Below are 27741 nucleotides of genomic sequence, written 5' to 3' on the forward strand. Positions count from 1 at the left end.
CGCGCTCAGAGCCCTCGGATGGAGGAGGAGGAGGCCATGTTGTTGTAGCGGCGCACAACGAACCGCAGGCAGCAGCCAGTAGCACGAAGCAGCAGCCGAACCACCAGAACCAGCTGAGACGTTGTTGTCGGTGTGTTTTTAGCCCCGGTTCTTCCGTCGGCAGCTCGGTCCGTTTGGGTCCAGTCGAGTTAGTCGTTTCCCGGCCGGAGAGGAGCAGAGGAGAGCAGACCGACGGGCACCATGAGCGGCGGAGGAACTCCCTACCTGGGCAGCAAGATCAGCCTCATCTCCAAGGCCGAGATCCGCTACGAGGGCATCCTCTACACCATCGACACCGAGAACTCCACGGTGGCCCTGGCCAAAGGTGACGCCGCTTCCCGGGGCTGCTGCCGCCGCTGCTGCCGCTGGTTGAGCTGCGGCGGACAGACAGACAGACAGACAGACAGCCGCTGGGCTAACTTAAACCGTTATATCTGATTAATAACACGGTTTAAAATGACTCTGTAGCCGGTAAAGAGAGTTTATCCACGTTTATCAACGCTCAGGTTTGATTCAAAACAAATTAATAACGTTAGCTTCGAGAGCGTGAGCTAAGATGCTAATGCTGCGTTCGGGACAACTCGGAATTCTTGAACCCTCCCGACCTCAAAGCGTTCGAGATAAATAAACCACGACAAAATAACCTCAACAACTTTTCATTCAAAGTCCTTTCACAAACGGCACAAAAACACACAATTTTAAAAAAGAAAGGGAAAAACAGAAAGAAAGAAACATTTAAACATCATGAATCATTAATCAAACATGAATTTACTGTGTTCCACAACATCAGTAGGTAGGCTAATCTGTAACCGTTAGTAAATATTGGATAATTCATAACGTTTTAATGTGTTGTGGCATTTTAATTCATCTTTTACCGCGGGTGCAGATTGATTCTCGGATAATTTTTTTGGGGGGGGGTTTATTCTCCAACTTTCCCGAGTGAGGGGTCCGACCTTACAGTCTGTGGGTCCGACAAACATGAGGTGGCGTTTGATCGTAGGCTACTCTTTTTTTTTTTTTTAATCGGAGGATGGAAATTCCCGTGTTCCGAGGTGCCTCGAACGCAGCATGACGCGCTGGCTAACAGCCGGAGCTAACATGCTAACATGCTAACAGCGGCTCGGAGAGATGCGTCAGTCCGGCTCAGAGCGGCCCTACGGCGGCCGGACGGAGCGCGGAGAGGCCGGGGCCTGGAGGGGAGCAGGCCGGCCTGTAGCAGGCTCACAGTCCGGCTCAGATTAGACATGTTTGTGCGCAGATTAACGTTAATAATCTCCGTGTGGGTTAGGTTAGGGTTAGCCGGAGCTAGCGAGCTAACGTTACCATGGTGCACTGCTTACTATGGGCTGTATGTATATGTTTATGCATTGTGTTTTTTTTATTTTTTTTTATTTTTTACGGTGCTGCTCACTATAAACCAATAGGAGAAATAAAGCGGTGACGTGTTGGTGCAGGGGACAGGTAACAGGTCACCTGCAGACTCGACCCGTGACGTCACTGAGTGCGCACTCGACTCACCTGTTCAACAACAACAGATTATGACGCGGCGCAGCGGCTGTGTGTGTGTGTGTGTGTGTGTGTGTGTGTGTGTATAGTCACCATCATCATCATCATCAGGTTATAATATCTGATCCTGATCCAAGATCGATAGTTTACAGATTAGATTTGATTGTAAAATCTTTAAAGTGCAGTTTGTTTTGCAGCAGAAGTTCAGACACAGTGAAATCTCACAGCAGCTACAACAGATACATAATATAAATAAATACATAGAGGAATAAGTTACACCGGTGCATTGCTGCCAACAGACTCATCTACAGTTTATGTAAAAAGCCAATGGCAGATCGATGAGTGTGAATTGAGGAGAGGATAAGAATCTATTAAATTATTTCTTTATTTAAAGCAGGGACAGTGCACAAATACACATTCATCTTGTAGGAACAAGAAAAGCTGTCATGAGCCAGGTTTTTAGCAGCATTTTTTAATTTTCCACCTGTTCTAGTCCCTGTACAGGTGTGAGCAGGTGGAAAGATTGTAATGTTAATATTATTAGTATAAAACAGAATAAAAATAAAATGATGATGGCCACAGTCTTTTAAAACAAAGGACAAGAGTGAGGATTGTACTGTGTATCTGTGTGGGGGCTGTGGCCTCTGAGTTAAAATGTATTGATCAATATTGATAAATATGATCTGTAGTGAAGTCGGTTGGAGTTAAAATACAACACAGCAGGAAGTGATGTCACATATTCAATCAGTAGAGGTGAAGCTGCTGCAGGTTTTCACTCTGCTCCACGTGTCCCCCCCAACACCAAACCTTCCACTTTGATCCCTTTCTATATTCTGAAGGTTTTTACAGAGGGGATTGTTGATATATCATTCACAGCCTCATTTATACAACATTTTATTACTAAAAACATGGAGACATTAGATGTTTTTAAAGGGCTGGTGACAGTATTTTCTCATTTACAGAGTGATAAAAAGAGATATCCACAATCCTCCTCTGGAAAAACTAAAGACTCTAATATGTAGGGCTGACCCAAAATATTCAAAGCTTCATTCATTGCCATGGTAATCGATCATGAAGTCTGTGATCTTTTTTTTTTTTTCTTTCCCTTTTTCCTTTTTGACACCCGTTCTCATCGGCAATTGTCGAAGCTTCGATTTTGATCGATTTTATGTCCGCGAAGCTTCGATTATCAAAATATGATAATTGGGACAGCCCTACTAATATGTCAACAAAATAAAACACAGTAGCTTTATCCATTGTTCAGATTTCTGTTCTGGAAACATATGCAAATTAGTACATATTTAATTAGATATTGCCTCATTTACATATTTAAACATAAAACTTAATGAGAGTGATGAACTTGTGCAGTTTCATGGTGAAGTCTGTACTTGGTGTCTTAACCTTAAAGGGACAACGAGGAGTTTTGTTAAAGTGAAGTGTTTCCACTCTACATTTATGAGCCTCCGCACCGTGAAATTCTTTGACCGGGTCAAGACAGACTCATGTTTTCATTCATCAAGAATTAAAGTCAGAGGTTGGAAGACGATCACATACCGTCGTAGTTCCCACCATAAACGGAGATTCATACGGCGGCGTTATTCTCATGACTCGCCACGAAACCGAAAGTAAAGAAACGCTGGTCGGCTCGCCCAGCATTTCCACCACCACTAATAATAACAAAATAACCATAGAGACAGAACCATAGATTTATCTAAAATGGACCATTAACAAGTGGTAACGGAGATTCATCCACATTAATATCAGACTTTTTAATAACCAGATAGAAACTCCTCGTTGTCCCTTTAATGAAGTATTTGCTGTGGCCTCTGAGTTAAAACTTATTGATTAATATTGATAGATATGATCTGTAGTGAAGTCAGTCACATTGTGGTTTTGTCTCCAGTGTGTTGGAGTTAAAATAAAACACATATTCAATCGGTGCACTTTGTTTTACAGAGGGGATTGTTGATATGTCATTCAGAGCCTCATTTATACAACATTTTATTACTACAAACATGGAGACATTAGATGTTTTTAAAGGGCTGGTGACAGTATTTTCTCATTTACAGAGTGATAAAAAGAGATATCCACAATCCTCCTCTGGAAAAACTAAAGACTCTAATATGTCAACTAAATAAAACAAAGCAGCTTTATCCATTGTTCAGATTTCTGTTCTGGAAATATATGCAGATTAGCGCATATTTAATTAGATATTGCCTCATTTACATATTTAAACCTAAAATTTGACAAAACTTGTAATACAAAAAATATTTGTCTTAATGTGAGTGATAAACTTGGGAAGTTTCATGGTGAAATCTGTTAGTTTTACTCGATTCACCTGTAGTGTCTCAGCTTAAACTAACAGTAACATTGCAGCCGGGCTGTTTGGTCCGGTGAGTCGACCTCTGACCTCTGGTTCTGACCCGGTTGTCTTCTCCCCCCCCCCACCCCCCCCCCCCTCAGTCCGTTCCTTCGGCACCGAGGACCGGCCCACCGACAGACCCATCCCCCCCCGAGATGACACCTTTGAGTACATCATCTTCAGAGGCAGCGACATCAAGGACCTGACGGTGTGTGAGCCGCCCAAGCCCACATGCTCGCTGCCGCAAGACCCGGCCATCGTCCAGGTAACGGCCATCTCACACACATACACACACTCACACACACACACACACACACAGTGTTACTGTCGACAATAAACTCAACTGGAAACATCGTATCATCAATGTCAAATCAAAAATATCCCAAATAGCTGCAACAATGTGTCAAATTAAAGCTGTCTAATATCAGAAATCACTCTACATGTGACCCGCTCTGGAGAAATGAGTCGGAAGTCGCACGTTCTATTTGTAGATAATCAGCTGATAACGTGGAAAATCAAGAAAAAATCAAGAAAAAAAGAAATGACATTCAAAAATAATCTGCCAGAGTTTCATAGTCCACATAAATGAGAAAAAGAACGTTAATGAAGATTATAGTTGACTTGCAACTTTTAACCATCTAGACGAGCACAACATGAAACAACTTCTGAACCGTTTGTGATGGAGACGAGCTGTAAACGGCATCTGAATCGCGGGATTCCCCGCCTTTCCAAGGATCCTTGAATGGTGCATTTATGACAACAAAGCATGGGGTCCGTGTTAGGGATGCACATGATTAACCGTTTAACCGTTAACCGATAACAAGAAGTTTGACCGATTAATACTATCGGTTATTTATTTATTTTATTAGCTCCTTATGTGGTCAACTCATGGGGGCGTGTCGACATGTGCAGAGTTCACTGCCTTCAGTCATATTTAGCAGCAAAAAGTTCCACAGGAGGACTGACAGTATGTGCAGCAGCCCCCATGAAGGAAGGTCAGACAATAAATGTAGCTACACGGACATCGATGTGCATCACCTGTAACTACGGCGCTGGAAAAAAAAAAAAAGAGGACGTTGCTGCTCTCCAGCCTGTTCACCTGCAGCTCTCCTGCAGCTCCACAGAGCAGCTGTCAGAGCTCTGCTGCTCCTTCAGCCTGGTGTTTGGCTGCACTTTGTATAAACACAGTTCTACATTGGACGATCTAACCTCCAGAGCGCGATCAGCTGAGACAGAGCGCACTGATCAGCTGTCGCGGCGCACGTGTGTATTTAACGGCAAAAAAAAAATTGGAGCGATACATTTTTTTTTTTTGCCGTGCCGCAAGTGTCTTAATCTTATCGGTTAACGGTTAATAATCGGTTAACGAGCGTCGGTTATCGGTCAGAAAAAAAATTCAAAATGTGCATCCCTAGTCCGTGTGTATTCACAAAGAATGGGAACCGAAGCTAAACTGAGCGTAACATCGATGCAACGCTTGCACACGTTTTACAAAACATAAAAGCACGTCTGAAGCGTTTATGACAGAGATGAGCTGTAAACTGCATCTGAATTGTGAGATTCTCTGCTTTCCAAGCGTCCTTGAATGGTGCCTCTATGACAACAGGGGACCGTATAGGGTGTAATCCCGTGGTACAGGAACAGACGCCTTTAAACCAGAGACGTTCTATAATGTTTAAACACAGTTTTCTCAGGTTTTCAATGTGAAAAAGAGAGTGAAGACCATAATTCAAATGAACATATCTTGAAAACCATCAAATGTATGACTTTGACTAGGATATCATTTTAAAGCTTATTTTCTCCTCTTTACGTTGATACCAAAATCAATTCTGAAATTTGGGTCACTGTGACTCATTTTGCTGCATCAGGTCACATAGATCTAATGCTTGTTGTAATAATAATTAACAGACACGATCATTTGATTTAGTCTGAACAAAGGAGCTCAGCTTCAAGCCTGAGACGTGAATAGTCAATTTTTTAACATGTTTTTATTTGAAGAAAGTAACATTGATCACAGATATTTAACATACAACATTTTTCTTATTTTCTTTCCCCCCACCCATCCGCATCGTGCTGCCAATATGAAAAAATTAATTAAATAATGAAAATAAACTTGAGTGAGAAGCACATCTCAAATGCTATACGAAGAAAGTTACAGGCATGAAAATATATACAAGATTAAAATAATACTGTAATACAAAATAAATAAATAAAGATAAAGAAAAGTACATGAAATAAAAATAAAAAGCAAATAAAAAGAAATCAATAAGAGAGAAAGTGGTCATCAACACAGTACAGATAGGCTATTTGCCTTTTTAAAAACATTTTGATCTAGTGGGAGAACTGCAAGTTTCTCAAAATAAGATAATAGGGGGGCCCACGCTTCATAGAATTTTTGGGTCGACCCTCTAATGCAATACTTTATCTTTTCCAGTGAATAGTCCTTTAACATGGCAAAAAACCAACCAATCAGAATGTAGGTTGAGCCAGAACGTATGGACCAATAAATGGACTGGTGGACTGTGAGGTCACAGCTCTAGGTTTCTGTTTCACTCTTTATCCTAAATCTGAAACAGGCACAGTCAGTCATCGCTTCAGTCCAAACACCTACACCTGCCAGGTCACATGACTCACTCTCCTCCTCCTCTCCTCCTCTCCTCCTCTCCTCTCCTCCTCCTCCTCCTCTCCTCTCCTCCTCTCTCCTCCTCCTCCTCCTCTCCTCTCCTCCTCTCTCCTCCTCCTCCTCCTCTCCTCTCCTCCTCTCTCCTCCTCCTCCTCCTCTCCTCTCCTCCTCTCTCCTCCTCCTCCTCCTCCTCTCCTCTCCTCCTCCTCTCCTCTCCTCCTCTCTCCTCCTCCTCCTCTCCTCTCCTCCTCCTCCTCCTCTCCTCTCCTCCTCTCTCCTCCTCCTCCTCTCCTCTCCTCCTCCTCCTCCTCTCCTCCTCTCTCCTCCTCCTCCTCCTCTCCTCTCCTCCTCTCTCCTCCTCCTCCTCCTCTCCTCTCCTCCTCCTCCTCCTCCTCCTCCTCCTCTCCTCTCCTCCTCTCTCCTCCTCCTCCTCCTCTCCTCTCCTCCTCCTCCTCCTCCTCCTCCTCCTCCTCTCCTCTCCTCTCCTCCTCTCCTCCTCCTCCTCCTCCTCTCCTCCTCCTCCTCCTCCTCCTCCTCCTCCTCTCCTCTCCTCCTCTCTCCTCCTCCTCCTCCTCTCCTCTCCTCCTCTCTCCTCCTCCTCCTCCTCTCCTCTCCTCCTCCTCTCCTCTCCTCCTCTCTTCTTCCTCCTCTTCTCCTCTCTCTCTCCTCCTCCTCCTCCTCCTCTCCTCCTCTCCTCCTTTCCTCTTCTCTCTTCCTCCTCTCTCCTCCTTTCCTCTTCTCTCCTCCTTATCCCCCCCCCCCCCCCCCAGTCGTCCATGAGCTCCAGCTCCTCGTCCTCTGCTGCCGCTCCGACCCCGTTCCAGTCCGCTGGCTCCTACGGTCTCTTCAACCGGGCCCCGGTGCCGGCGCCGTACAACCAGTTCAGCTCCTCCAGCCCCCTGGTGTCGCCGCAGTTCGGACCGGTCGGCGTCGGTAAGAACTGTTCTTATTCACGTTTAAAGGGATAGTTCCTCATCAAATACACAATCCAACAACTCCACAACGCTCTGGTGGACAAGTTGTGAGCTGCACATTCACCACGCTATGAGATAATAACACAACGTTACCACACAGAGTTGTTTTAGAGGGAAATTCATGCAAAACCGCTGATGCACGTTGCCTTCAGGGACAGTTTTTCATCAACAGTCTCTGAATTTCCCTCTAAAACAACTCTGTGTGGTAACGTTGTGTTATTATCTCATAGCGTGGTGAATGTGCAGCTCACAACTTGTCCACCAGAGCGTTGTGGAGTTGTTGGATTGTGTATTTGATGAGTTTGATGATGAGGGAAACCAAGAAATCCCATAATGAGCCTCCATTAGTAGTGTAGCTCTGAGCAGCTCACGGCTCTGCTCCACCGTTCTAAAAACAGCTTGCACCGACAAGTAAAGGTAACGAACCTACTGCTATGACTATAGGGGTTATGGTGATGGGCCAATTTGACAAAATGTTGAACTATCCCTTTAAGTAATATGGAATTGAAGCTTTTTTATTGGATTAAAGCTCTGAGATGGAACCAGTTTATTCACATTAATGTTTATTGATCTTCAGAGAACTGGATGTGAACATGATCAGTTATTGATCATGACAGTTTGAGACGTTATAACCTGTCTGTCCCGTCTCCATGGTAACGTGTTGACCTGTCCCGTCTCCATGGTAACTCAGGTCGCAGCAGCCCCGGCCTCGACCCCCTGAGGAAGAGCCCCACCCTGGACCAGGTCATCCAGGCGGCTGCGGCGGCGGCGGCCGCTCCGTCGGCCCCGACCGCCGTCGCCACGGCGCCCGCCCCCGGCCTGGGCCGCCGGAGCCCCGCCCACGGCCGCACCGCCCCCCCCGGCGTCAGCGGCGGCGGCGTGGGGCCGAGCGTCCAGAAGCTGCAGCACCACCAGGACGGAGGCGCTGGCGGCGGCGGTGGTGGTGGTGGTGGTGGCGTGGACCCTCGGAGGGGGGAGACGGCGAGGGGGGGCGGCTGGGGAGCAGCCCCCCCCACCCAGGGAGACAGACCCCCCCACTCCGTGTTCAGACTCTCAGGTGAGAGAGCAGCACGCCGTTAACATACAACCTGTCTGGTGAAGCCTCCACACAGAACTGGTCCTGGTCCAACATGAGAAATTGTTTTGAAAAAAATTAAATACCGTATTTTCCGCACTATAAGACGCACCGGATTAAGGCCCTTTCACACCGGAGACGTATTTTTCGTGCGAATAATTCGCGCGTCAATATTTTTTTTCGAACCCCGGTTTTCATCACGGGTCCTTTCACACCGACCGCGAATGTTTGGCGGCGAAAATGCGGCACAATTTTTTTTTGGAGCGAGGTCGATTTTTCTGAGCTTTCGCCCGGCGAATAAACGCATCAACCAATCATGTGGCGTGAAGAGGAGGTACGTCACAGCCCCCACGTCAGAACACACACAGCTGTTTCCCATAACAGACTGTGGCCGCACAGTCTCTCACAGGAAAAATAAGTTGTTGTTTCACCGTCTTTGCTCTGATCTCTGCCAGTCAGCCTCCACCTGCCGTCTCTCTGGGCACGTACACACACACACACACACACACACACACGGACATGCGGGCGCATGGACACGTGCTTGGCCGCTAATGTAAACAATAAATAACCTGTGTCTCGGACGAGAGAGGAAGAGGAGGAGGAGGAGAAGAGAGGAGGAGGAGGAGGAGGAGGAGAAGAGAGGAGGAGGAAGAGGAGGAGGAGGAGGAGGAGAGAGGAGGAGGAGGAGGGAGGAAGAGGAGAGAGGAGGAGGAGGGGGAGAAATAGCAATAGAGTGTGTCCATACTGTCAGGACAGTGATCAGATATTGATCAGTGATCAGACAGTGAGCTGCTGCTGTGTTGAGTAAAGTTGGTAACAAGACGACAGTGGCATAACGTAGCGAATACATGAGGGATAATTAACAGATTAAAGACATGACGTGCAGGCGAAGAACCACCCGTCGCAAAGCAAAACTTTGGAATTTAATTGTCGCATCGTCGCATATTCGCGTCGCCGCCGGTGTGTATGGTTTTGATGCGAAATATTTGGCCGCGAATATTTCGCAATTTCGTGTCGTTTATTCGTTACGTCCGCGGTGTGAAAGGGCCTTTATAAGACGCACCTTCAATGAATGGCCTATTTTAGAACTGTTTTCATATATAGGGCGCACCGGATTATAAGACGCATGTACCGTAGATGACCATTTAGTAGCCCCGGCGTTTATAAGAACCAGGCGCGTATTTGCAACAGGCTACAATTTATTTTTGCAATGAGCAGCACCAGACCATCATGCAAAGAACAAGGTGGTCACCATAGCAACACTGGAACAAAACTACTCCCGACATCGTTATTGACATCAAACAATAAATAAAAAGACAGTTTGTCTGTGTTACCGCGACACAGGGAGCTGATCAGAGCAGTGTTATGAACGATAGCGGGAGGGGGGGTCGATCGCAGTAATTTCAACACTGTACATTAGCGCATTTATCTATTTGTCTTTGTCTATTAGCAGTCCAGCGCGACCTGTCCCGCTGGCGCACCTGTGTGTGTTTGTGTGTGTGTGTGTGTGTCCGCCTGCATGCGAGAGAGAGCGAGAGGAGCCGGTGATACGCTGTTAAAAAAACTTTTTTTTCTGTGCAAGGCTATGGTAAACACTTAATCGCCCAGGTGTTTATTTGAACCGGCGTTTATTTTGCCAAATGAGCTCGGACCCCGGCGGCTATTAGAGCACAGGCGCGTATTTGCACGCGGGCGACTATTTGGTCATCTACGGTAGAATAGAAGATACTGCAGTCAAACTGGGGTTACGTTATGCATCCCCTAGATGGAGCATGAATCAACCAATTAACCAATTGATCCATATATAAGGCGCTCCGTATTATAAGGCGCACTGTCGTTTTTTGAGAAAATTAAAGGCTTTTAAGTGCACCTTATACTGCGGAAAATACGGTAAGTCTATATTTCAAGCTTGTTTGTAGCGGAAGCTTCCAGTGTCTCAGTTTAGTGCTCTTCCTGTGAGATTTGCACTGACACAGGCAAAAAAAAAACCCCTCCCAGAGCACACTAGAGCAGATTGACAGATGTATTTATTAACAAAGATTGAAAGCAGCGAACAACGCGTTTGGCCTGTTGCTTCGTCAGGTTGATTGTCATCAGGTGCTTCAGTAGACTTAAAGCAGATATCAGTGGAATGTTTTTGTTAATATAAGTCCTAAATAGTCCTATTTTCCGTCAGCAATCACTTACATGAAGTATTTCAGCCTAAACACGAGTCTCTCCGTCACTCTGCTCTGCTGTAACCCGAGGAGAAAAGTTTCCTTGTGGGATACAAGTGTTATCAGGGTGTCCGCGGGGTTTTAAAAAGTATTAAAAAGTGATAAATCAAAAAAGCAAAATTTAATGGCCTTAAAAAGTGATCAATTTGGTCCAAAGGTATTAATTTTAAAGAATAGGTATTATTTTTTTTGTATTGGACAATGACTGGTTTTATTTTGATGAAATAGGCGTAATAAAATAAATAAAGCATTACTTGCTTGCGCCGCTACTTCAAAAAAAAAAGGAATGATATTTACGTCATATCAATTCATTGTATTCATTGGCCGCTAGAAATCTAAAATCGTCTTAGCGCGCATAGTTGTCAGGCGGATAGAAGTGCTAGTGAATCTCTTCGGATTTTAGCATGTGGCAAAACGTTTCGAATATGGGAAAATGCAAGTTTGCAGAAGACTTAAATTGAGATGACAGGCGCCTTGATGTAGCCTATGTGTGTGTCAATGTAGATGCACGTCACGCGCCGCACATCCGATGTGCTCTTTTTTCATGCACTCGCGGCTCACAGCTCCATGAACCTTCTACCGCCAGCCCGGTGTTTAGTCGGACCGGGTCCGGGTCTGCTCCGTTTGAAAGGGCAGGAAGCCCCGAAGCGCTACAGATACAGACACCTGCAGCAGCTGCAGCTTCTACTGAGAGCTGAGGTCAGATGGAACGCACGTGAGACACAGACCGACGGTGCAGATGTGCGGACATTGTTGAAACTTTTCACACTGATGTAAAAAAAAAAACATATATATGGCCTACCACTGTGTTCTGTGACGGTAGAGACAGAACCAGGTATTTATTTAAAGAGTTAGTGAGGTGAGTTGGGTGAGGGAGGGAGGTGAGGAAGGAAGACGGAGCAAGGCAAACTGGGTGAGGGAGGGAGGGAGGGAGGGAGGTGGAGTGAGGTGAGTGAGGGGGGGGGGGGGGGGGGGGGGGCCGGTGTGGGTGGGATCAGGGGAGAGAGGCTGGTGATTGAGAAAGACATGATAAGATATTTTATTTTTGATCAAATGTTCCTGATGACTTATGGATGATGCCCTGTTGTGCAACCGAGTCTCCTGGGTAATGGTAATGATGTAAGTAAGTGTTGGATGATAAAATCTATGTACATGTCATAAAATCTTTCTGATTGATACTTGGTGCAACTCGATGTCGTGGTGGTATTAAAAAAAATCTGAAGGTAGTGAAAAAAGGTATTAAATGGTAGTAAATTGACTCAAAGATTTGTGTATATACCCTGGTTATCCAATGAGGGGAGAGAACGGCATGAAGGGCTGTGTGTGCAGCCAAGGGATGCGCGTGAATGTGGTGACGTAGCACGAGGACCAATTGATGCCTGACAAGGGCGGGGGCTGCTAACTCATGGTGCGTTCAAGGAAACTCGTACTTTGTGTTTTTCCTTCCTGTGAAGTCATACCAGTTCGATCTGGTACGAGTTCACGGGTCGGAAGTTACGAGTGGCCGTTATAGGGAACTTTCACAGACAACAGGACGGTAAAAACACGAGCTACGGGTTACCTGGAACGCTACCAAGTCGTAGTTGTGACTTGAAGCTGTAACTTACGGTTTCAAAAGCCTGCCTTGAACACAGCATTAGCCGAAACGGCCGTGCCACTGATATCTGCTTTAACAGTCTGACAATCATTCCATGAAATACACATATACAAGTTTATTCCAAGGCGTATAAATACCATAAATAGGAATCCATCGACTAAATGTCAGAAACAATCTAAGAAACGTGAATATAATAAAGAAGGCGTATATAATTAGGCCCCGTTACAACAATGAGACGCCTGCAGATAGAAATATTAGAAATAACCTGCGATGGAAACGCAGCTCGCGGTGCTGCGGCGTGGGCGCCACCCGGAGGCGGAGCTGTAACTCCACGGTAACGGTAGCTCCAGCGGTGTGGGAGGTGGGCGGAGCCTCTGATTCTCTGATACACAGTCACATCTCGCCTACACCGAGTCGGTAACCAAGGAAACGTCACTTCCGGTCAGAGCCGTTAGCTACACGGTCGGGTATAAAGATATAAAATTTCAGGTTGTGGTTTTTCAGTTTATTTTCGGTACAAAATGGTTCACAACAACTCTTAGGCATCGTCAGAGTGTCTAGACCAAGGAAACGGCACCTAAACGTCAGACAAACACTTCCTCCATAGACAGACGGATGTGACCGACTGGGAAAGATCCAATATTTTAAAATGTACGACAACAATGGACCGGATGGTGATGAGTTTTTTAATCTCTAGCTCTTTGTCAGCAGATACAAGAGATTCAAACTAAGACATGACAGCAGACAAGCGTTAGACAAAGGTTTAAAATGCCGCGTTTTCACACGTATGTTTATGGGGGAATCGGTTTTGTGACGTTTCCTTGGTTACCGACTCGGTGTATAGTAGAGCACTGGAAGAAGAAGAGAGTAGCGACACCACCATAGACTCCCGTGGTCACTTTATTCTCCCCCTAGTGGCAGGATGTGGGTATTGCAAATCCGCCCAAGAAACCCATTCACTCCAATGTATGTGATTTTCAACCACTGTGCCGCGGCACACTAGTGTGCCGTGAGCTATCGCCAGGTGTGCCGTGGAAAATCACCAAATTTAACTTAATTGATCCAAACTAGTGATGCAAATTTTGATTTTTTTTTTTTCAGACCGATAACCGACGCTCATAGGCGATTATAACCGTTAACGAGTGAGATTCAGCACTCCATCGAGTGTCTGTGACTAGGCTCGTGCCGACCGGCCAGTCTCATTTTGTTTGCTTTTTATTTTTATAACACACGCGCGCTGCTCCCGCTGTGCTGCAGCTCATCCACGCCAGCGGAGCGCTCCTCTGCTCGTCTGTGCAGCTGCAGGTGAGTGACGGGGAGCCGGCTGAGAGCCCCTCCTTTTTATTTTAGGGGCACCGTCCTTATTCGTATTCACTCGGTTTTCCACACACACACACGTCATTTTAAACGTGTGTGTGTCTCGTGTGCAGACGCAACGGTCAAATATGTATAGACGGACGAGCAACAACTTAATTAATCATCATTTAATTATTTTATTTTGAAAATTGACCGGATTCTCTCGCCTTTTTTGTGCCCGACTTCCTGTCTGGTACGACCTGGTCTATCCAGCTTGACAGTCGGCGCTCTCGCTCGCGGCTTGCGTGAAAAATATAACTGAACCGATCTGAAGCGCTGCAGCTGCGCACACTGCGCTCCAGAGCGCGAGATGTGCGACCAGGCAGAGTGAAGCACGCGTTGCAGGTTGCACTCAGAGTTTGTTCTGACTTTCTATCACAGGGAGTGCACAGCATAAGTTTAAGTCCTCTCATGTTTGCTGTGAAATATGGCTGAAGGCACGAGTGGAAGTGTGCACGTGTTGACAAGCTCCCATGAGTTGATTGACAGCTAAAAAAAAAAAAAGGCTTTGTTGAGCATCTGTGTCTGCAATAGTGACTGTCTGGCAGAGTTGGCTAATAAAATAGGACTTTTTTTTATGTCAATGAGTGTAGTGGCAGAAGCCTGCACAGTGACCATTACTGAGTCAGAACAAACTAACTACACTGTAAGAGACAAAATGTGTATTATATTTACTGCATTAGGCTGCACTGTGTCATTTTCTAACATTTTTGGTTAGTGGTGTACCGCGGGATTTTTTTAATGAACAAAGTGTGCCGTGGCTCAAAAAAGGTTGAAAAACACTGCTCCAATGTATGTGTGTTGCCAACTTGCTTGTAAATTGATGAAAACTGCTGTGTTTTTGCTTTTAGGTGCCTTGGTCATATTAAGTTATGCTTATAATTTATTTATTTCAAAATTTAAATTGTAACATTAATGTGAACAACTGTTTTTTTTTTATAAACATAGATATAACACACAAAATAAAAGATGACAACACTTAAAAACCATTACAAAATGTGACAAAATCAAACCCAAAACGTATTATGTTAAGTTTTCCTCCAATTTTGATTAAAAAAAAGATAATTAATAAAAACACACGGAGCTGTTTACAGTACTACCGGTCACACAGCGGACAAACACAGAAGGGGACGAGCGAACGCTTTACCGTTGCTAAGCAACCACCAGCTGTCAAAATAAATAACATAAAAAGCCTCGCATGGAAATAAAATAAAAGCCAGCAGCACAATAACTTGCTTGACCAAACAAACAAACTAAAGAAAACACAGGCTTAAGTGGCGAACAGTTAGCTAACACAGTTGAATTTAGCGCGCAAACTGGTATGACACTTTAGTGGACTTTATCTTTATCATTTAAAACAGCAAGCATTCGTGACACAACAATTAATGGCCACTATATGTTAATATTTATCTGTAAAAGGGTCCACGATGATGCTATTAACGTGGGTGATCTATAAATGTCCTTAAATTATTGAAAACACCGCACTTACTCATTCACCAACACTGCAGAGATGCCAGCTCTTGGGCGCATTTGCAAAACCCACATCCCGCCACCAGGGGGCGTTTCCACTTGACCAATGCTGTCGCTACTCTCTTTTCCACTGCTCTAGTGTATAGTAATGGTCCCGTTGTCATGGAGACTAAAAGCCTCTGATGTTCCAGGCCCAGACGTCCAGAAAGTCCCCAAACCGGAGAGCGAGCCGGTCCGAGCGGACGCCAGGGAGGCCAGTAAACGCCCCGCAGGTTGACCCCGCCCCCTCGCCGTTGACTCCTCCCCCTCGCCGTTAACCCCGCCCCCATTGGCTGTCCATCATCCTCCAGACTCTCTCTGCATGCCCCGGCTCCGCCCCCTCATCCCGTCCGCTCGGCCTGGCCTCCTCTTGTCATGTGTTTTCTTTGCTGGTTGAACGTGTGCAACACAACACAGGTTGACATGCTGTCGTCATGTCAACGGGGCCGTGGCCTGCTGTCGTCATGTCAACGGGGGCGTGGCCTCGGGCAGAGCAGCGCCTTCGTCCGTCCGTCACTGCATCATCACCATCGTCGTCCGGTTACCTCATCGTCTGTCGCTAGGGGTGGGCAAACATATCGATACGGCAATATATCGCGGTATTTTGTATCGCAATACGATATCGATATTCAAAATTTGAATATATAATGTTTGAATATCGATATTTAAATTTTTTTCAAATAATAAATCATGTTTCAGACGTAAATCCAGTTCACAGGGTTCCTACGCAAGTTTGGGAAGTATGGAAAAGTATGAAATTTGATACATTTCCATGTCTAGAAATGTATGGAAAATGGAAACTATTGTCTGGAAATATATTTATCATCTGGTTTTGGTCTTATCTGAAGTTATTTGGGTTCATTATTTTGTACTTACTGTACCTAGCTACAATGTCCTGGAAATGATTTGGTTACATAATGGCATACACATTCAGAATAATGAAAACAAATGATTAATTACATGCTTTTTTATAATATGCACATCTAATTACTCAAATATCACAAATTATTTGATTCTTTTTTACATAGAAGTCTAGAAATTAGGGTCTGGAAAAAGTATGGAATTTGGACATTTCAAATGTGTAGGAACCCTGAGTACAACTTCGGCTCCTCTGCTCCGCGAGGTGTCACTGTACTGCGGCCTCAGACAGTGTTGTTCATGCAGATATGTTGTTGTAACTTGCGCTTGCAAAGTTACAATAAAATGGCATGGATCATTTGAATTACATTGTTTTGACTCAGTTTGTCCCATGAATTATCACTATCGTCTGATGTACATAGGCCTACAACTCGGATTTTAAGATGCATAATCAGGGTTCTTACGGATCCTTAAAAAGTCTTAAAAGGCATTGAATTCATTAATCTAAAAACAAGGCCTTAATTGGCATTAAAATGTCTTAAATCAATTTTTTCAAAGGTCTTAAAAATGTTAACATTTGGTAAGTGGGATTTTATGGTTGTAATTAGTCTCAAATCTCAAAATAATTGGTAACATTCTGACATAGAGAAGTTAGTGGCGGCTCAACGCTAAATCTCTCACCGCCACCAGCTCCTGAGTCAGTGTTTTTTTTTTTTTTCTGGACTTTTTATGCATTTATTTTGAAAGGACAGCTGGAAAGAGACATTTATTTTGAAAGGACAGCTGGAAAGAGACACAATCCAATGTTCATGTAGCAGTCACTTTACCTTGGACCACATAGGAAAGTGGGTCAAATTGTCCCTAACCCTATGATGTAATAGATGTGGTGTTTATTTTTCTTCTTTTTTCTGCATTTGTGTTTATTATGAAGTCGGTCTTAAATTTCATTTCAAGTGGCTTTAAAAAAGTCTTAAAAAGTCTTAAATTTAACTTGGCTTAAGCTGTAGGAACCCTGATAATGCCTTTTACATTTTTCAGTGAACTATGTAGAATATCGCAATATATCGCAAAATTTGGATATCGCAATATCATATCGTATCGTGACTCAAGTATCGTATCGTATCGTATCGTACCTTGGCGATGCCCACCCCATCTGTCGCCCATGTTTGCTTTTTGTTTTTGTTTTTTTTTGCTGTTTTTGTTCTGTCCTCCACCTGTTGAGTCTGTTTTGGCTCGGCCCACTGACGCCGCCTCTTCTCTTCTCCTCCTCCTCTGACTCTGCAGCGGCGGCGGCGGTGGCGGCGGCGGCCGGAGCGCCGTCCAACCGGCGCGGCGGCCGGGGCGGCGGGCACCGCGGCCGAGGACGCTTCAACGTTCGCAGGGACGGACCCATGAAGTTCGAGAAGGACTTCGACTTCGAGAGCGCCAACGCCCAGTTCAACAAGGAGGAGATCGACCGCGAGTTCCAGAGCAAACTCAAGCTCAAAGGTTGGTTGGTTTGTTTGGGGATAGACCAGAGCGGCTTTTTTATGCAAATGAGAATGACTGATGCATCCTGGGTAATTTAGGGGCATTTTTAAATTGCACTCAGTGGCTTTTTGTGTTTTGATGGAGCGTAGACTAACTAACAATCAATTTGAATGTTTTATTTTGTGTTTCTTTTGTAGCACTATGTCTCATAATTATTTTGACACCCTCTTTGAAACCCACCGTTCACGCTGTCTTGAAAAACTACAATGAATGAATCTACGGTATGCTCCTTTAGCCTCCCACAGTGATCAATGACTCCACACAGTGGCCAGAAATGTCTGACCCAGACATCTACACGTATTTGGTGGAATCACCGGGGAGGTTTTGGCTCAGTGTTGTCTGTAAACAGCCTGTTAATAGACAACTTTTTGTTACTTAGTTTGTTAAGACAGTTAGGCTGAACTTTTCAATGGAGGGATGCCGGGCGCTGCCCCTAAATTACCCAGGATGCATCAGTCATTCTCATTTGCATAAAAAAGCCGCTCTGGTCTATGCTGCCAGCTGATGTAACTGTTTAGAGCACTGGTTCTCAAACGTTTTTACATCAAGGACCCTAAACTGACACAAATAAATTAGACCACAGACCCTCATTGGACAAAAGCTTTAAAACGAACACCAGAAAAACACAAATATTTGTTCTGAGACTGAAGAACTTCACTTTTTTAGTTAATGTTTGTTTAAATTAGGGCCAAAGGTGTGAATTTGTGGAAATATTGTAGAGAGATTTCTGGGAAAAAGTGGTACAATTTCTCCAAAAATGTTTAAACATTTCTAGAAAAAAGTGGTAAAAATTATCGAAAAGGAAAAAAATTCTAGAAAAAAGTGGTAAAATTTGTCAAAAAGTTTTTTAAAAATTCTAGAAGAAACTGGTAAAATTTCTTTAAAAAAAGTTCTCAAAAGTTTGAAAAGTGGTTGAAATGTCTTTTCTAGAACATTTTCTAGAAAACAAATTGTTAACATTTCTCAAAAGTGGTAAATTAAAAAAAAAAAAAAAAGTTTAAAACTCTAGAAAAAAGTGGTAAATTTACATCAAGGACCCAAAACTGATACAAATTAGACCACGGACCCCATTGGACAAAAGTTTAAAACAAACACCAGAAAAACACAAATATTTGTTCTGAGACTTCACATAGAACTTCACTTTTTAATCGAAATTAGGGCCAATGGCGTGAATTTGTGGGAATATTGTAGAGAAATTTCTGGGAAAAAAGTGGTACAATTTCTCCAAAAACGTTTAAACATTTCTAGAAAAAAGTGGTAAAAATTATCGAAAAGAAAAGAAAAAAAAATCTAGAAAAAAGTGGTGAGATTTCTTTAAAAAAAAAAAAAGTAAAGTTAAACATTTTCTAGAAAAAAGTGGTAAAAGTTTTTTAAAAATTCTAGAAGAAACTGGTAAAATTTCTAAAAGAAAGTTTGAAAAAGTGGTAAAAATGTCTTTTCTAGAGCATTTTAGAAAAAAGTGGTAAGATTTCTTTAAAAAAAAAAAAAGAAAGAAAAGTTAAACATTTTCTCGAAAAAAGTGGTAAAATTTGTCAAAGTTTTTTAAAAATTCTAGAAGAAACTGGTAAAATTTCTTAAAGTTTGAAAAAGTGGTTAAAAAAAATGTCTTTTCTAGAACATTTTCTAGAAAACAAATTGGTAAAATTTCTCAAAAGTGTTAAATAAAAAAAAAATAAAAAGTTTAAAAACTCTAGAAAAAAGTGGTAAAATTTCCAGAAAGCATTTGGCGCCCCCTTCAGCCCACTTTGAGAACCATTTGCTTCAGTAGGGATGTCACCATTACTTAAAAAAACTTCCAACGTTTCCTCTGAAGGATCAATCATTGGTCCTTTATTAATAGATATTTTAAATATTTTGTTTTTATAATTAGTGGTGTAATTATTCTGACTATATTTGATTTTACACATTCATAGTTTTGTAGAATTAATCTAATAATCTGACAACAATCGCTCCAAGAGAATCTGTAATTAGTTTATAGTGTATCACCATGGAAACGACTGACCGGGCCGTGTCCCCCTCCCTCTCTCTCAGACGAGAAGACGGAGAAGGAGAAGTCTGAGAAGACGGCGGTGAACGGCGAGGACAAGGGCGACTCCGGCGTGGAGACTCAGAGCGGCGAGGGCAACGCGGAGGAGGAGGGGGGGGGCGGCGACCCGCTGGGGCCCAACTGCTACTACGACAAGTCCAAGTCCTTCTTCGACAACATCTCCTGTGACGACACCAGGTGGGAGGGAGGGAGGGGCCAACATGGCCGCCATGACAGCCGCCATCATGGCCGCCATCATGGCCGCCATGACACTCACACTGTCTACTACTTCTCTTTCCTCTTCTCCTCCTTCTACTCCTCCTCCTTCTTCCTCCCATTCTCCTCCTTCTCCTCTTTCTTCTACTTCTCCTTTTTCTTCTTCCCCTCTTCCTCATCTTCTACTTCTTCTTCCCCTCCTCCTCTTTCTCTTCCTCCTCTTTCTTCTCCTCCTTCCTCCTTCTTCTCCTCCTCTTCTTCTCCTTCCTCCTCCTCTTTCTTCTCCTCCTCCTCTTTCTTCTTCTCCTTCCTCCTCCCATTCTCCTCCTCTTTCTTCTACTTCTCCTTTTTCTTCTCCTCCTTCTCCTTCCTCCTCCTCCTCTTTCTTCTCCTCCTCCTCTTTCTTCTTCTCCTTCCTCCTCCCATTCTCCTCCTCTTTCTTCTACTTCTCCTTTTTCTTCTCCTCCTTCTCCTTCCTCCTCCTCCTCTTTCTTCTCCTCCTCCTCTTTCTTCTCCTCCTCCTCCTCTTTCTTCTCCTTCTCCTCTTTTTTCTTCTCCTTCTCCTCCTCTTTCTTCTTCTCCTTCCTCCTCTTTCTCCTCTTCTTCTTGCTCCTCCTCTTTCTTCTCCTCCTCCTCCTCTTTCTTTTCCTTCTCCTCTTTTTTCTTCTCCTCCTCCTCCTCTTTCTTCTCCTTCTCCTCTTTTTTCTTCTCCTTCTCCTCCTCTTTCTTCTTCTCCTTCCTCCTCCTCCTCTTTTTCCTCTTCTTCTTGCTCCTCCTCCTCATTCTTCTCCTTCCTCCTCCTTCTCCTCTTTCTTCTCGTCCTCCTCGTTCTCATGTTCCTCTTTCTCCTCCTCCTCCTCTTTCTTCTCCTTCCTCCTCCTTCTCCTCCTTCTTCTTCTTCTCCTCTTCCTCCTCCTTCTTCTCCTCTTTCTTCTCCTTCCTCCTCCTTCTTCTCCTCTTCCTCCTCCTTCTTCTCCTCCTCCTCCTCATCATTGTTCTCCTTGTTTTTCAGGAAAGCCCAGGACAAGTCAGGAATTACTGGTTTCCCTCGGTGAGTGTCGGTCATGTGACGCCTCACCACTCAGACTCAGTGTTTGTGACGTTTAATCTCTCTTTAGTTTGAGGAAAATGTTAAATTAAAGGGATACGCCAACATTAATTTTTCCCGTGTCTTGCCTCACTCCCGAGTCCATGACCAGCAGATAGACACCATCCTTTCTACTGTGCGTGCAGTAACAAGGGAGATTAGCTTTAGCTTAGCTCAAACACTGGAAGTGTATAGGTAGTGTTAGCCCTCACTGGAAGGCTAACACTACCTATACACTTCCAGTGTTTGAGCTAAGCTAATTACGGCGATACGGCTCTATCTCCCTTGTTACTTCACGCACAGTAGAAAGGATGGTGTCTATCTGCTGGTCATGGACTCGGGAGTGAGGCAAGACACGAAAAAAATGTTGCAAATGTATTAAACTTTAAACCCCAGCAGAAGGAGGTCAGAGGTCAGTAGATAAGTGTTGTGTTGTTGTTGTATTGTTCCTTTAGGGAGCGGAGGCAGACCTGGGCCGAGGAGCGGAGGATGAACGCCGAGACCTTCGGTATCCCGCTGCGCCAGGGCCGGGGCCGCGGCGGTTACCGTGGACGCGGCGGGATGGGTTTCCGCGGAGGCCGGGGGCGTTCCCAAAGCCGGGGCTCCTTCGGACCGCCGCAGGGGGGCGGCGGCTTCAGGGGGGGGTACAGAGGAAACCAGGCCGGACGGGAGTTCGCCGACCTATCAGCATACAGGGTGAGAGACACAGATACTTTATTTAGTAACGAGGTGTTAAAGAAGTAACGAGTAGAATGAAACGCTCTGTTATTCAACTCAACAAGTCCCATCACTAAATAATAACACACCTACTACAGGCAGAAACTCTGTTGTTTCATGCACTGATCAATTTAGAGGTTTTGGGCTTTTTGCTTCTTTATCACGTCTTCTTTCTACGAAGGAGTATTAGGGCCTGCTAAAATAAAAAGGAGCCAGGCGAAAGAGAAAAAAAATCTGGCTTTTTTTTTCTTGTGCCGGATTTATTCATTTTTTTATTTTTTGCCTGGCTTTTTTTTATTTTTTTTTAGCGGGCCCTATTATTTTTCATTTCATTTATTCGTTTATTTCATAGGGACAGTGCACCACTAATCAACAGAGTTAAGAGAAAAACTGTCAGTGGGCCAGAGTTAGCCAACAAGGCTAGTTTTCCTCCGTTGTCCCTGGCCAGATGTTAAAGGCAACCTAAAAGCCAAAAAAAGGGGCAACAATTAAGTACTTAAAAAACACAATTTACATAACAATCTACCTAGTAAAAGCTCATTAGTATCTTTCAGTCCAGAGGAAAGAAATGGTACAAAATCCACTTTAAGGTTTTTATTTATTTTACTTCATTTCATCAGTAGATTTCTCCTAGATAATTACTTTTTCGAAGTAACGTGCCTAAACACTGGTTAAGACGAGACTACAGAAAAAACACAGGAACTTCACATGTGCAAAATTTTGCACATGTGAATCATGTGGATTTGGCCCAACTTTATGTGAATTCCCATATGTGAACCCATTTTCCACATGTGGTAACATGTTTTACACATGTGCTTTACATGCTCTACACATGTGGAAAGTGGGTTCACATGGGAATTCACATGAAATTGGGCCAAAACCACATGATTCACATGTGCCAAATTTTGCACATGTGAATCATTCGGTTTTGACCCAGTTAACCCTGTGAACCCATTTTCCAATTCACATAAAATTGGGCCAAAACCGAGTGATTCACATGTGCCAAATTTTGCGTATGTGAATCATTCGGTTTTGACCCAATTTTATGTGAATTCCCATGTGAACCCATTTTCCACATGTGGTGTATTACACATGTGCTTTATATGCTCTACACATGTGGAAAGTGGGTTCACATGGGAATTCACATGAAATTGGGCCAAAACCACATGATTCACATGTGCCAAATTTTGCACATGTGAATCATTCGGTTTTGACCCAGTTAACCCTGTGAACCCATTTTCCAATTCACATAAAATTTGGCCAAAACCACATGATTCACATGTGCCAAATTTTGCACATGTGAATCATTCGGTTTTGACCCAATTTTATGTGAATTCCCATGTGAACCCATTTTCCAATTCACATAAAATTGGGCCAAAACCACATGTTTCGTGAAGTTCCTGTGTTTTTCTGTAAGGGCCACATCCACAGGAAATCAATAAAGTTTATTGAAAGTCTCTCAACCTGCTGAATCAGATTTTTTTTATTTTTTTTAAATGTCAAAGCCTGAAAATAATCAGAGTTTATTTCTTTGTTTGTTGCAGAAGGACAACAAGGTGGCGGCGTAGTGGAGCTGCTTCCACACAGTTTGTTTTGTCAACTAAAAATAATGAAGATTGTCCAATAGTTGTATATTTGTCACCAGCACTGGGAGGGGGGGGGTCGACGGCTTCGAACGCAACTTAACTTTCCATATCTGTCAACGGTGGAAACAACTACAACAACAAACTACAACACCAACAACAACAACAACAACAACAAGGACGATGACGCTGCAGTTTATCACAGAATAAACCACTGAAAAGAAGAGAAGAAACGTTTCTGTTCCTAAAACCTGACCGCTGATAATATTTTGTTTAGCTGGGTCGTCCACACGAGTCCCTGTGATGTCACTGACGTAGCTTTACCTGGGGAGGGGGGGGAGGGGAAGGGAGGGGGGGTCGGTTTATCCTCTAAGTCTCTAACTCGGCACCAAACAGCTCTTCACCTTTCTAACATGTATTTTTCTATGATGTCATAGACGTTGATCCGTTATCTTGTCGCCCCGCCCCCCTCCACCAACACATTAAGCCCCGCCCATACACAACCTCTAGCCCCGCCCCCTCCCGTCTCAGCGCTCTCACCTGCAGCTCCCTGTTTTCCTCCAGACGAGACGTTTAAAGGGATAGTTTACACCCAAAATTGAAATTTCTCTAACTCATTATCATCTACTCCCCCCCTCATCATGTGGACTAATAAGGGCTGGGAGAAGTTTCAGAGTCCTCCGTGGCTTCTCTGAGTTACAGGGGGTCTCGGCGTAGCAGTGCATGTCCATATAACGGTTGCAAATGGATACCAACTGTCTTCGTAACAAAAAGACACACCAAAAAACATCCAGATACCTCCATGCTGCTCGTATGTAATGTCCGTCTTCGTCCAAATTTGACGAACCGGGAAGAGGAGCTTCCGCTACAAAACAAGCTTGAAATATAGACTTATTTAATTTTTTCCGGGACAATTTCTATTCCTATTCTATTACATACGAGCAGCATGGAGGTATCTGGATGTTTTTTGGTGTGTCTTTTTGTTACAAAGACAGTTGGTATCCATTTGCAACCGTCATATGGACATGCACTGCTACGCCGAGACCCCCTGTAACTCAGAGAAGCCACGGAGGACTCTGAAACTTCTCCCAGCCCTTAGTCCACATGAGGGGGAGGAGGAGATAATGAGGGAAATTAGAATTTTGAGTGAACTATATCCCTTTAATGACGTTGGTTATTTCCGTTTCCTGACGTTTGTTGAGAGCGATCGGCTCTGATCGGCTCTTCTCTCTCTCTGTAGTGTAGAAGCTGCAGGTCGTAGGTTAACGGTCGTTTCTCTTTCCACTCGTTTCTCTGTTTTTTTTCTTCATCACACTTTGATCATTGAGTCGGACGAAGGCGCTGAGGAAGATTTAACACGTCAACACGAAGCTCAGACCTGAAACAGACAGAGAAGAGGCTCTGGAGCTGAACTCTTTGTTTCTTTTGGACACTTTTTACATTGAAGATAATAATTTAATTGACAGAAAGAGAAATGATTGAGTCAATAATCAATGAACGCAGCTCGTTGACAGGATTTCCTTTATGTCTGCATCCAATGTTTTGTCTCTTTTTTTGGTCCCTGAACGCACCACCAGGTCTCCTACGTTTTAAATCTGTCATGTTGAAAAGAGCAAAGAGAAGAGGAAGTGGTCGTCTCTTTGATCCGATGAATCTGATTGGATGCAGACGTAGAACAGGAAGTCCCACGTGTTAAATCTTCACTCGCGCTTTTTTTTTTTTTTTTTAGAAGAGAAAAAAACTCCTCCGTTTGTTCGTGTCGTCGTTTCTGGAGCTGCTTCATCACACACTCGTTTAGAAAGCTGACTGGTCTCACCTGGTCTCACCCGGTCTCACCTCACCCCCCCCCTCTCTCCCTCAGCGCTGCACAGGAAGTGATGTCAGCTGCTCCTTCACAATAAAAGACTAGAAGACCGAGTGTCAGTGCCCGATCCGTACCCGGAACACCATCCGTTCCAGACGCTTCTTTTAGTTTACGGCGACACCGCGGATATGCATGAAAACAGAGACGTTCTATGAGGAAAAACACAAGCACGTCGCAACGAATTCCCCTCTGTTCTATTTCTGATTAAATTAAATGTAATGTAGACCGATCAGTTAATTGTAAAACATTTATTTATTGATGTAAATGTGGTGATTTCTCCTCCTGAAGCTTCACTTTTCATTTACACAAACTAATCAATGAGACCATAAATTAATCTGCTCCTTTCTCCACCAGTCGATCACAGGTTCGATCCCCTCAGTCGGCCGGCTGCTGCCTCTGAGATGAGCCGAGCAGCGAGCTAACGTTAGCTCCCGGTGGCTGCTCCCTGTAGCTCTGCACTTCTCCCAAAACCTCGGAGCAAACTTCCAAACAGACGTCAGTTGGATAAACTGACCACAGATTAGGACTCTAAACTGTGACTTTCTCGCATGAAAAAAATATTTAAAATGAAAAAAGTGAGGTTTTAACAACGCTACGGCGACTTTTAGCTGCTCTATTGCTAGGCTATCAGTTAGCATTGCTGCTAGGCTAGCAGTTAGCATAGCTGGCGCATGCGCAGAAGCGTCTGGAACAGATCTTGTTCCGGGTACGGATCGGCCACTGACACCGAGCTCTCTGTCCGGGTGTAGCACCGTAGTTTATTTAGTCATGTTCTCTTGTATTGGGGGGGTTGGAGGGGGGTCTGACCAGTCTGTACTGGTCTGGACCGGTCTGGCCGCCGAGGAGCCCGCGTGTTCTGGCAGAAACGTAGAGTTTCACTTTGCCATTAAGTTGCTGAGCTGCTGTTTGTAGATCGTTACTGACCAAGTCTCTGACGTAGAAACCAGCTGGACTGAAGCGGATTCAGACTTATTGATCCTCCGTTCGGGGTTATTGATCCTTTAACAGCTCGTCCAGACAGAAACAGCTTCGTCCGATTTGGTTAAAATTTTGAATCTGTAGTGGCCCGGGCTTTTATTTTGAAAGTCTCAGTGTGAGCGCTCAGGAAAACGCACGGTGGTGATGATGTCATCCAGCTGCACCGACGCACAGAGTCAAAGTTTAAATCTTCTCTGTTCAGTTCAGTTTAAAAATCATTGAACACAAATCAATAAAGAATCAAAGTTATTGATAAACATGTTTTTTACTTCTGCTCACACCCTGAATCAATCACTCTGATTGATCTCTGATGAGCTTTCTGCTTCACTTCCACCTAATTAGACCAGAACCAGGACCAGGACCAGAGGGTCCAGGTCCAGGTCCTTGTAATGTTTAACTTCATTTGTGCGTTTTCAAAATCACAAATTTGATTTGATCTGATCTGAACTCACCTGGTGTAAAAGAGCAGCTGAGACTGTAGCTGAGATTTCCAGACGTCCCCTGAACGCCTCATCAGCCTGCAGCCAGGTGAGAGGACGGAGTGATGAGGCGTTCAGGGACCTGGTGGAGGGTCGGAGGCAGCTGAGACCGGTCTGGACAGATGTGGGAGGGGGCGGGGCTACTCAGAGAGTCTGGGGGGCGGGGCTTAGGGGCGGGGGGGGGGGGTCTGCATATTTAAAGAAGCTCTTTAGTTCCTCTCGTCAGGGTTTGACCGGTGTTGTAGAAGAACACGCGACACTACAGGACGCCGTGCTCGCCGCTCGCTCGCCGCTGAACCACCACGGGCAGCTTCGTCGTTGATGATGATGATGATGATGCAATAACGTAACGGAGGGGGGAGGGGGAGGTGAAGGTGAAGTGGGCGGGGCCAAGGTGGCGTCATCTGCTCCCCTTTAAACTCTCTCTCTGTGTGTCTTTGAACGCAGCACGGCGTCGTCCTCGGGCCTCAGTCAGCCGAGCTTTTTATTAAGAGCAAATAATAATAAAGAGTTGTTCATTAAGACCGAGTCTCTGTCTCATTACTACACCTGTTTACACCTGTTTACACCTGTTATCACCTGTTCACACCCAGTAGTCGAGTTGAGGGGGGATGGCATCCCCCCTGAAATAAAATCGATCAAAATCATCCCCCCTGAAAAAATGCCATCCCCCCCTCTCCATCCCTCCCCTTTTTACATTAAATGTTGGACATATAGCTTATAATTATTGGCTGTCAAATCAACACACCAGGGTTTCTGCAGGTCATTAAAAAGCATTAAAAGTCATTAAATATATTGTGCTAAAATTAAGGCCTTAAATGGCATTAAAAGGAATTAAATTCGATTCTCAAAGGCATTAAAAAATTGATTTAAAAAATTGATTGATTCATACAGTGAGATTTTGATATCATTACATCCCCATAGAGCACAAAGAGCAGAAAAATAGGGGGATTATACAGTTAATCTACAGTAAAATTAAACGTGGGTGAAGAAATGGAGTATTTTCTAAATTTATATTTATAGGTGGTGGCAGGCTACTGTTGACTTTTCTTTTTCTTTTAATCGCTAGCAGCAAAAATCGGAATCGGCAGGTCAGGCTTTTTTAAAATTGGTGATTGGCCAGAAAATTGCAGTCGGTGCTCCCCT

General features: G+C 44.3%; 1 protein-coding gene across 3 annotated transcripts; it reads left to right on the forward strand.

Moving 5' to 3' along the window:
- lsm14aa (LSM14A mRNA processing body assembly factor a) lies at nt 1-27117 on the forward strand. Of its 3 annotated transcripts, none has more exons than XM_085780322.1 (10): nt 1-364; nt 4009-4172; nt 7301-7463; nt 8196-8561; nt 15410-15490; nt 17400-17611; nt 19691-19869; nt 20900-20938; nt 21430-21670; nt 23236-27117. In XM_085780322.1, exons 1-10 carry the CDS (start codon nt 241-243, stop codon nt 23257-23259), a joined length of 1593 nt encoding a protein of 530 aa, XP_085636448.1. In that variant the 5' UTR covers nt 1-240; the 3' UTR covers nt 23260-27117. The 3 variants fall into 3 exon arrangements, with proteins under 3 accessions (XP_085636448.1, XP_085636447.1, XP_085636449.1); XM_085780321.1 differs by having other exon boundaries at nt 2-364; nt 17400-17603; nt 19677-19869; XM_085780323.1 differs by lacking the exon at nt 15410-15490 and having other exon boundaries at nt 3-364; nt 17400-17603; nt 19677-19869.
- The last annotated feature ends 624 nt before the right edge of the window (nt 27118-27741 follow it).

The sequence above is a fragment of the Trachurus japonicus genome, chromosome 6 (assembly GCF_045865225.1).
Source record: "Trachurus japonicus isolate A0001 chromosome 6, Traja_1.0".
Classification (NCBI taxonomy): Eukaryota; Metazoa; Chordata; class Actinopteri; order Carangiformes; family Carangidae; genus Trachurus; species Trachurus japonicus.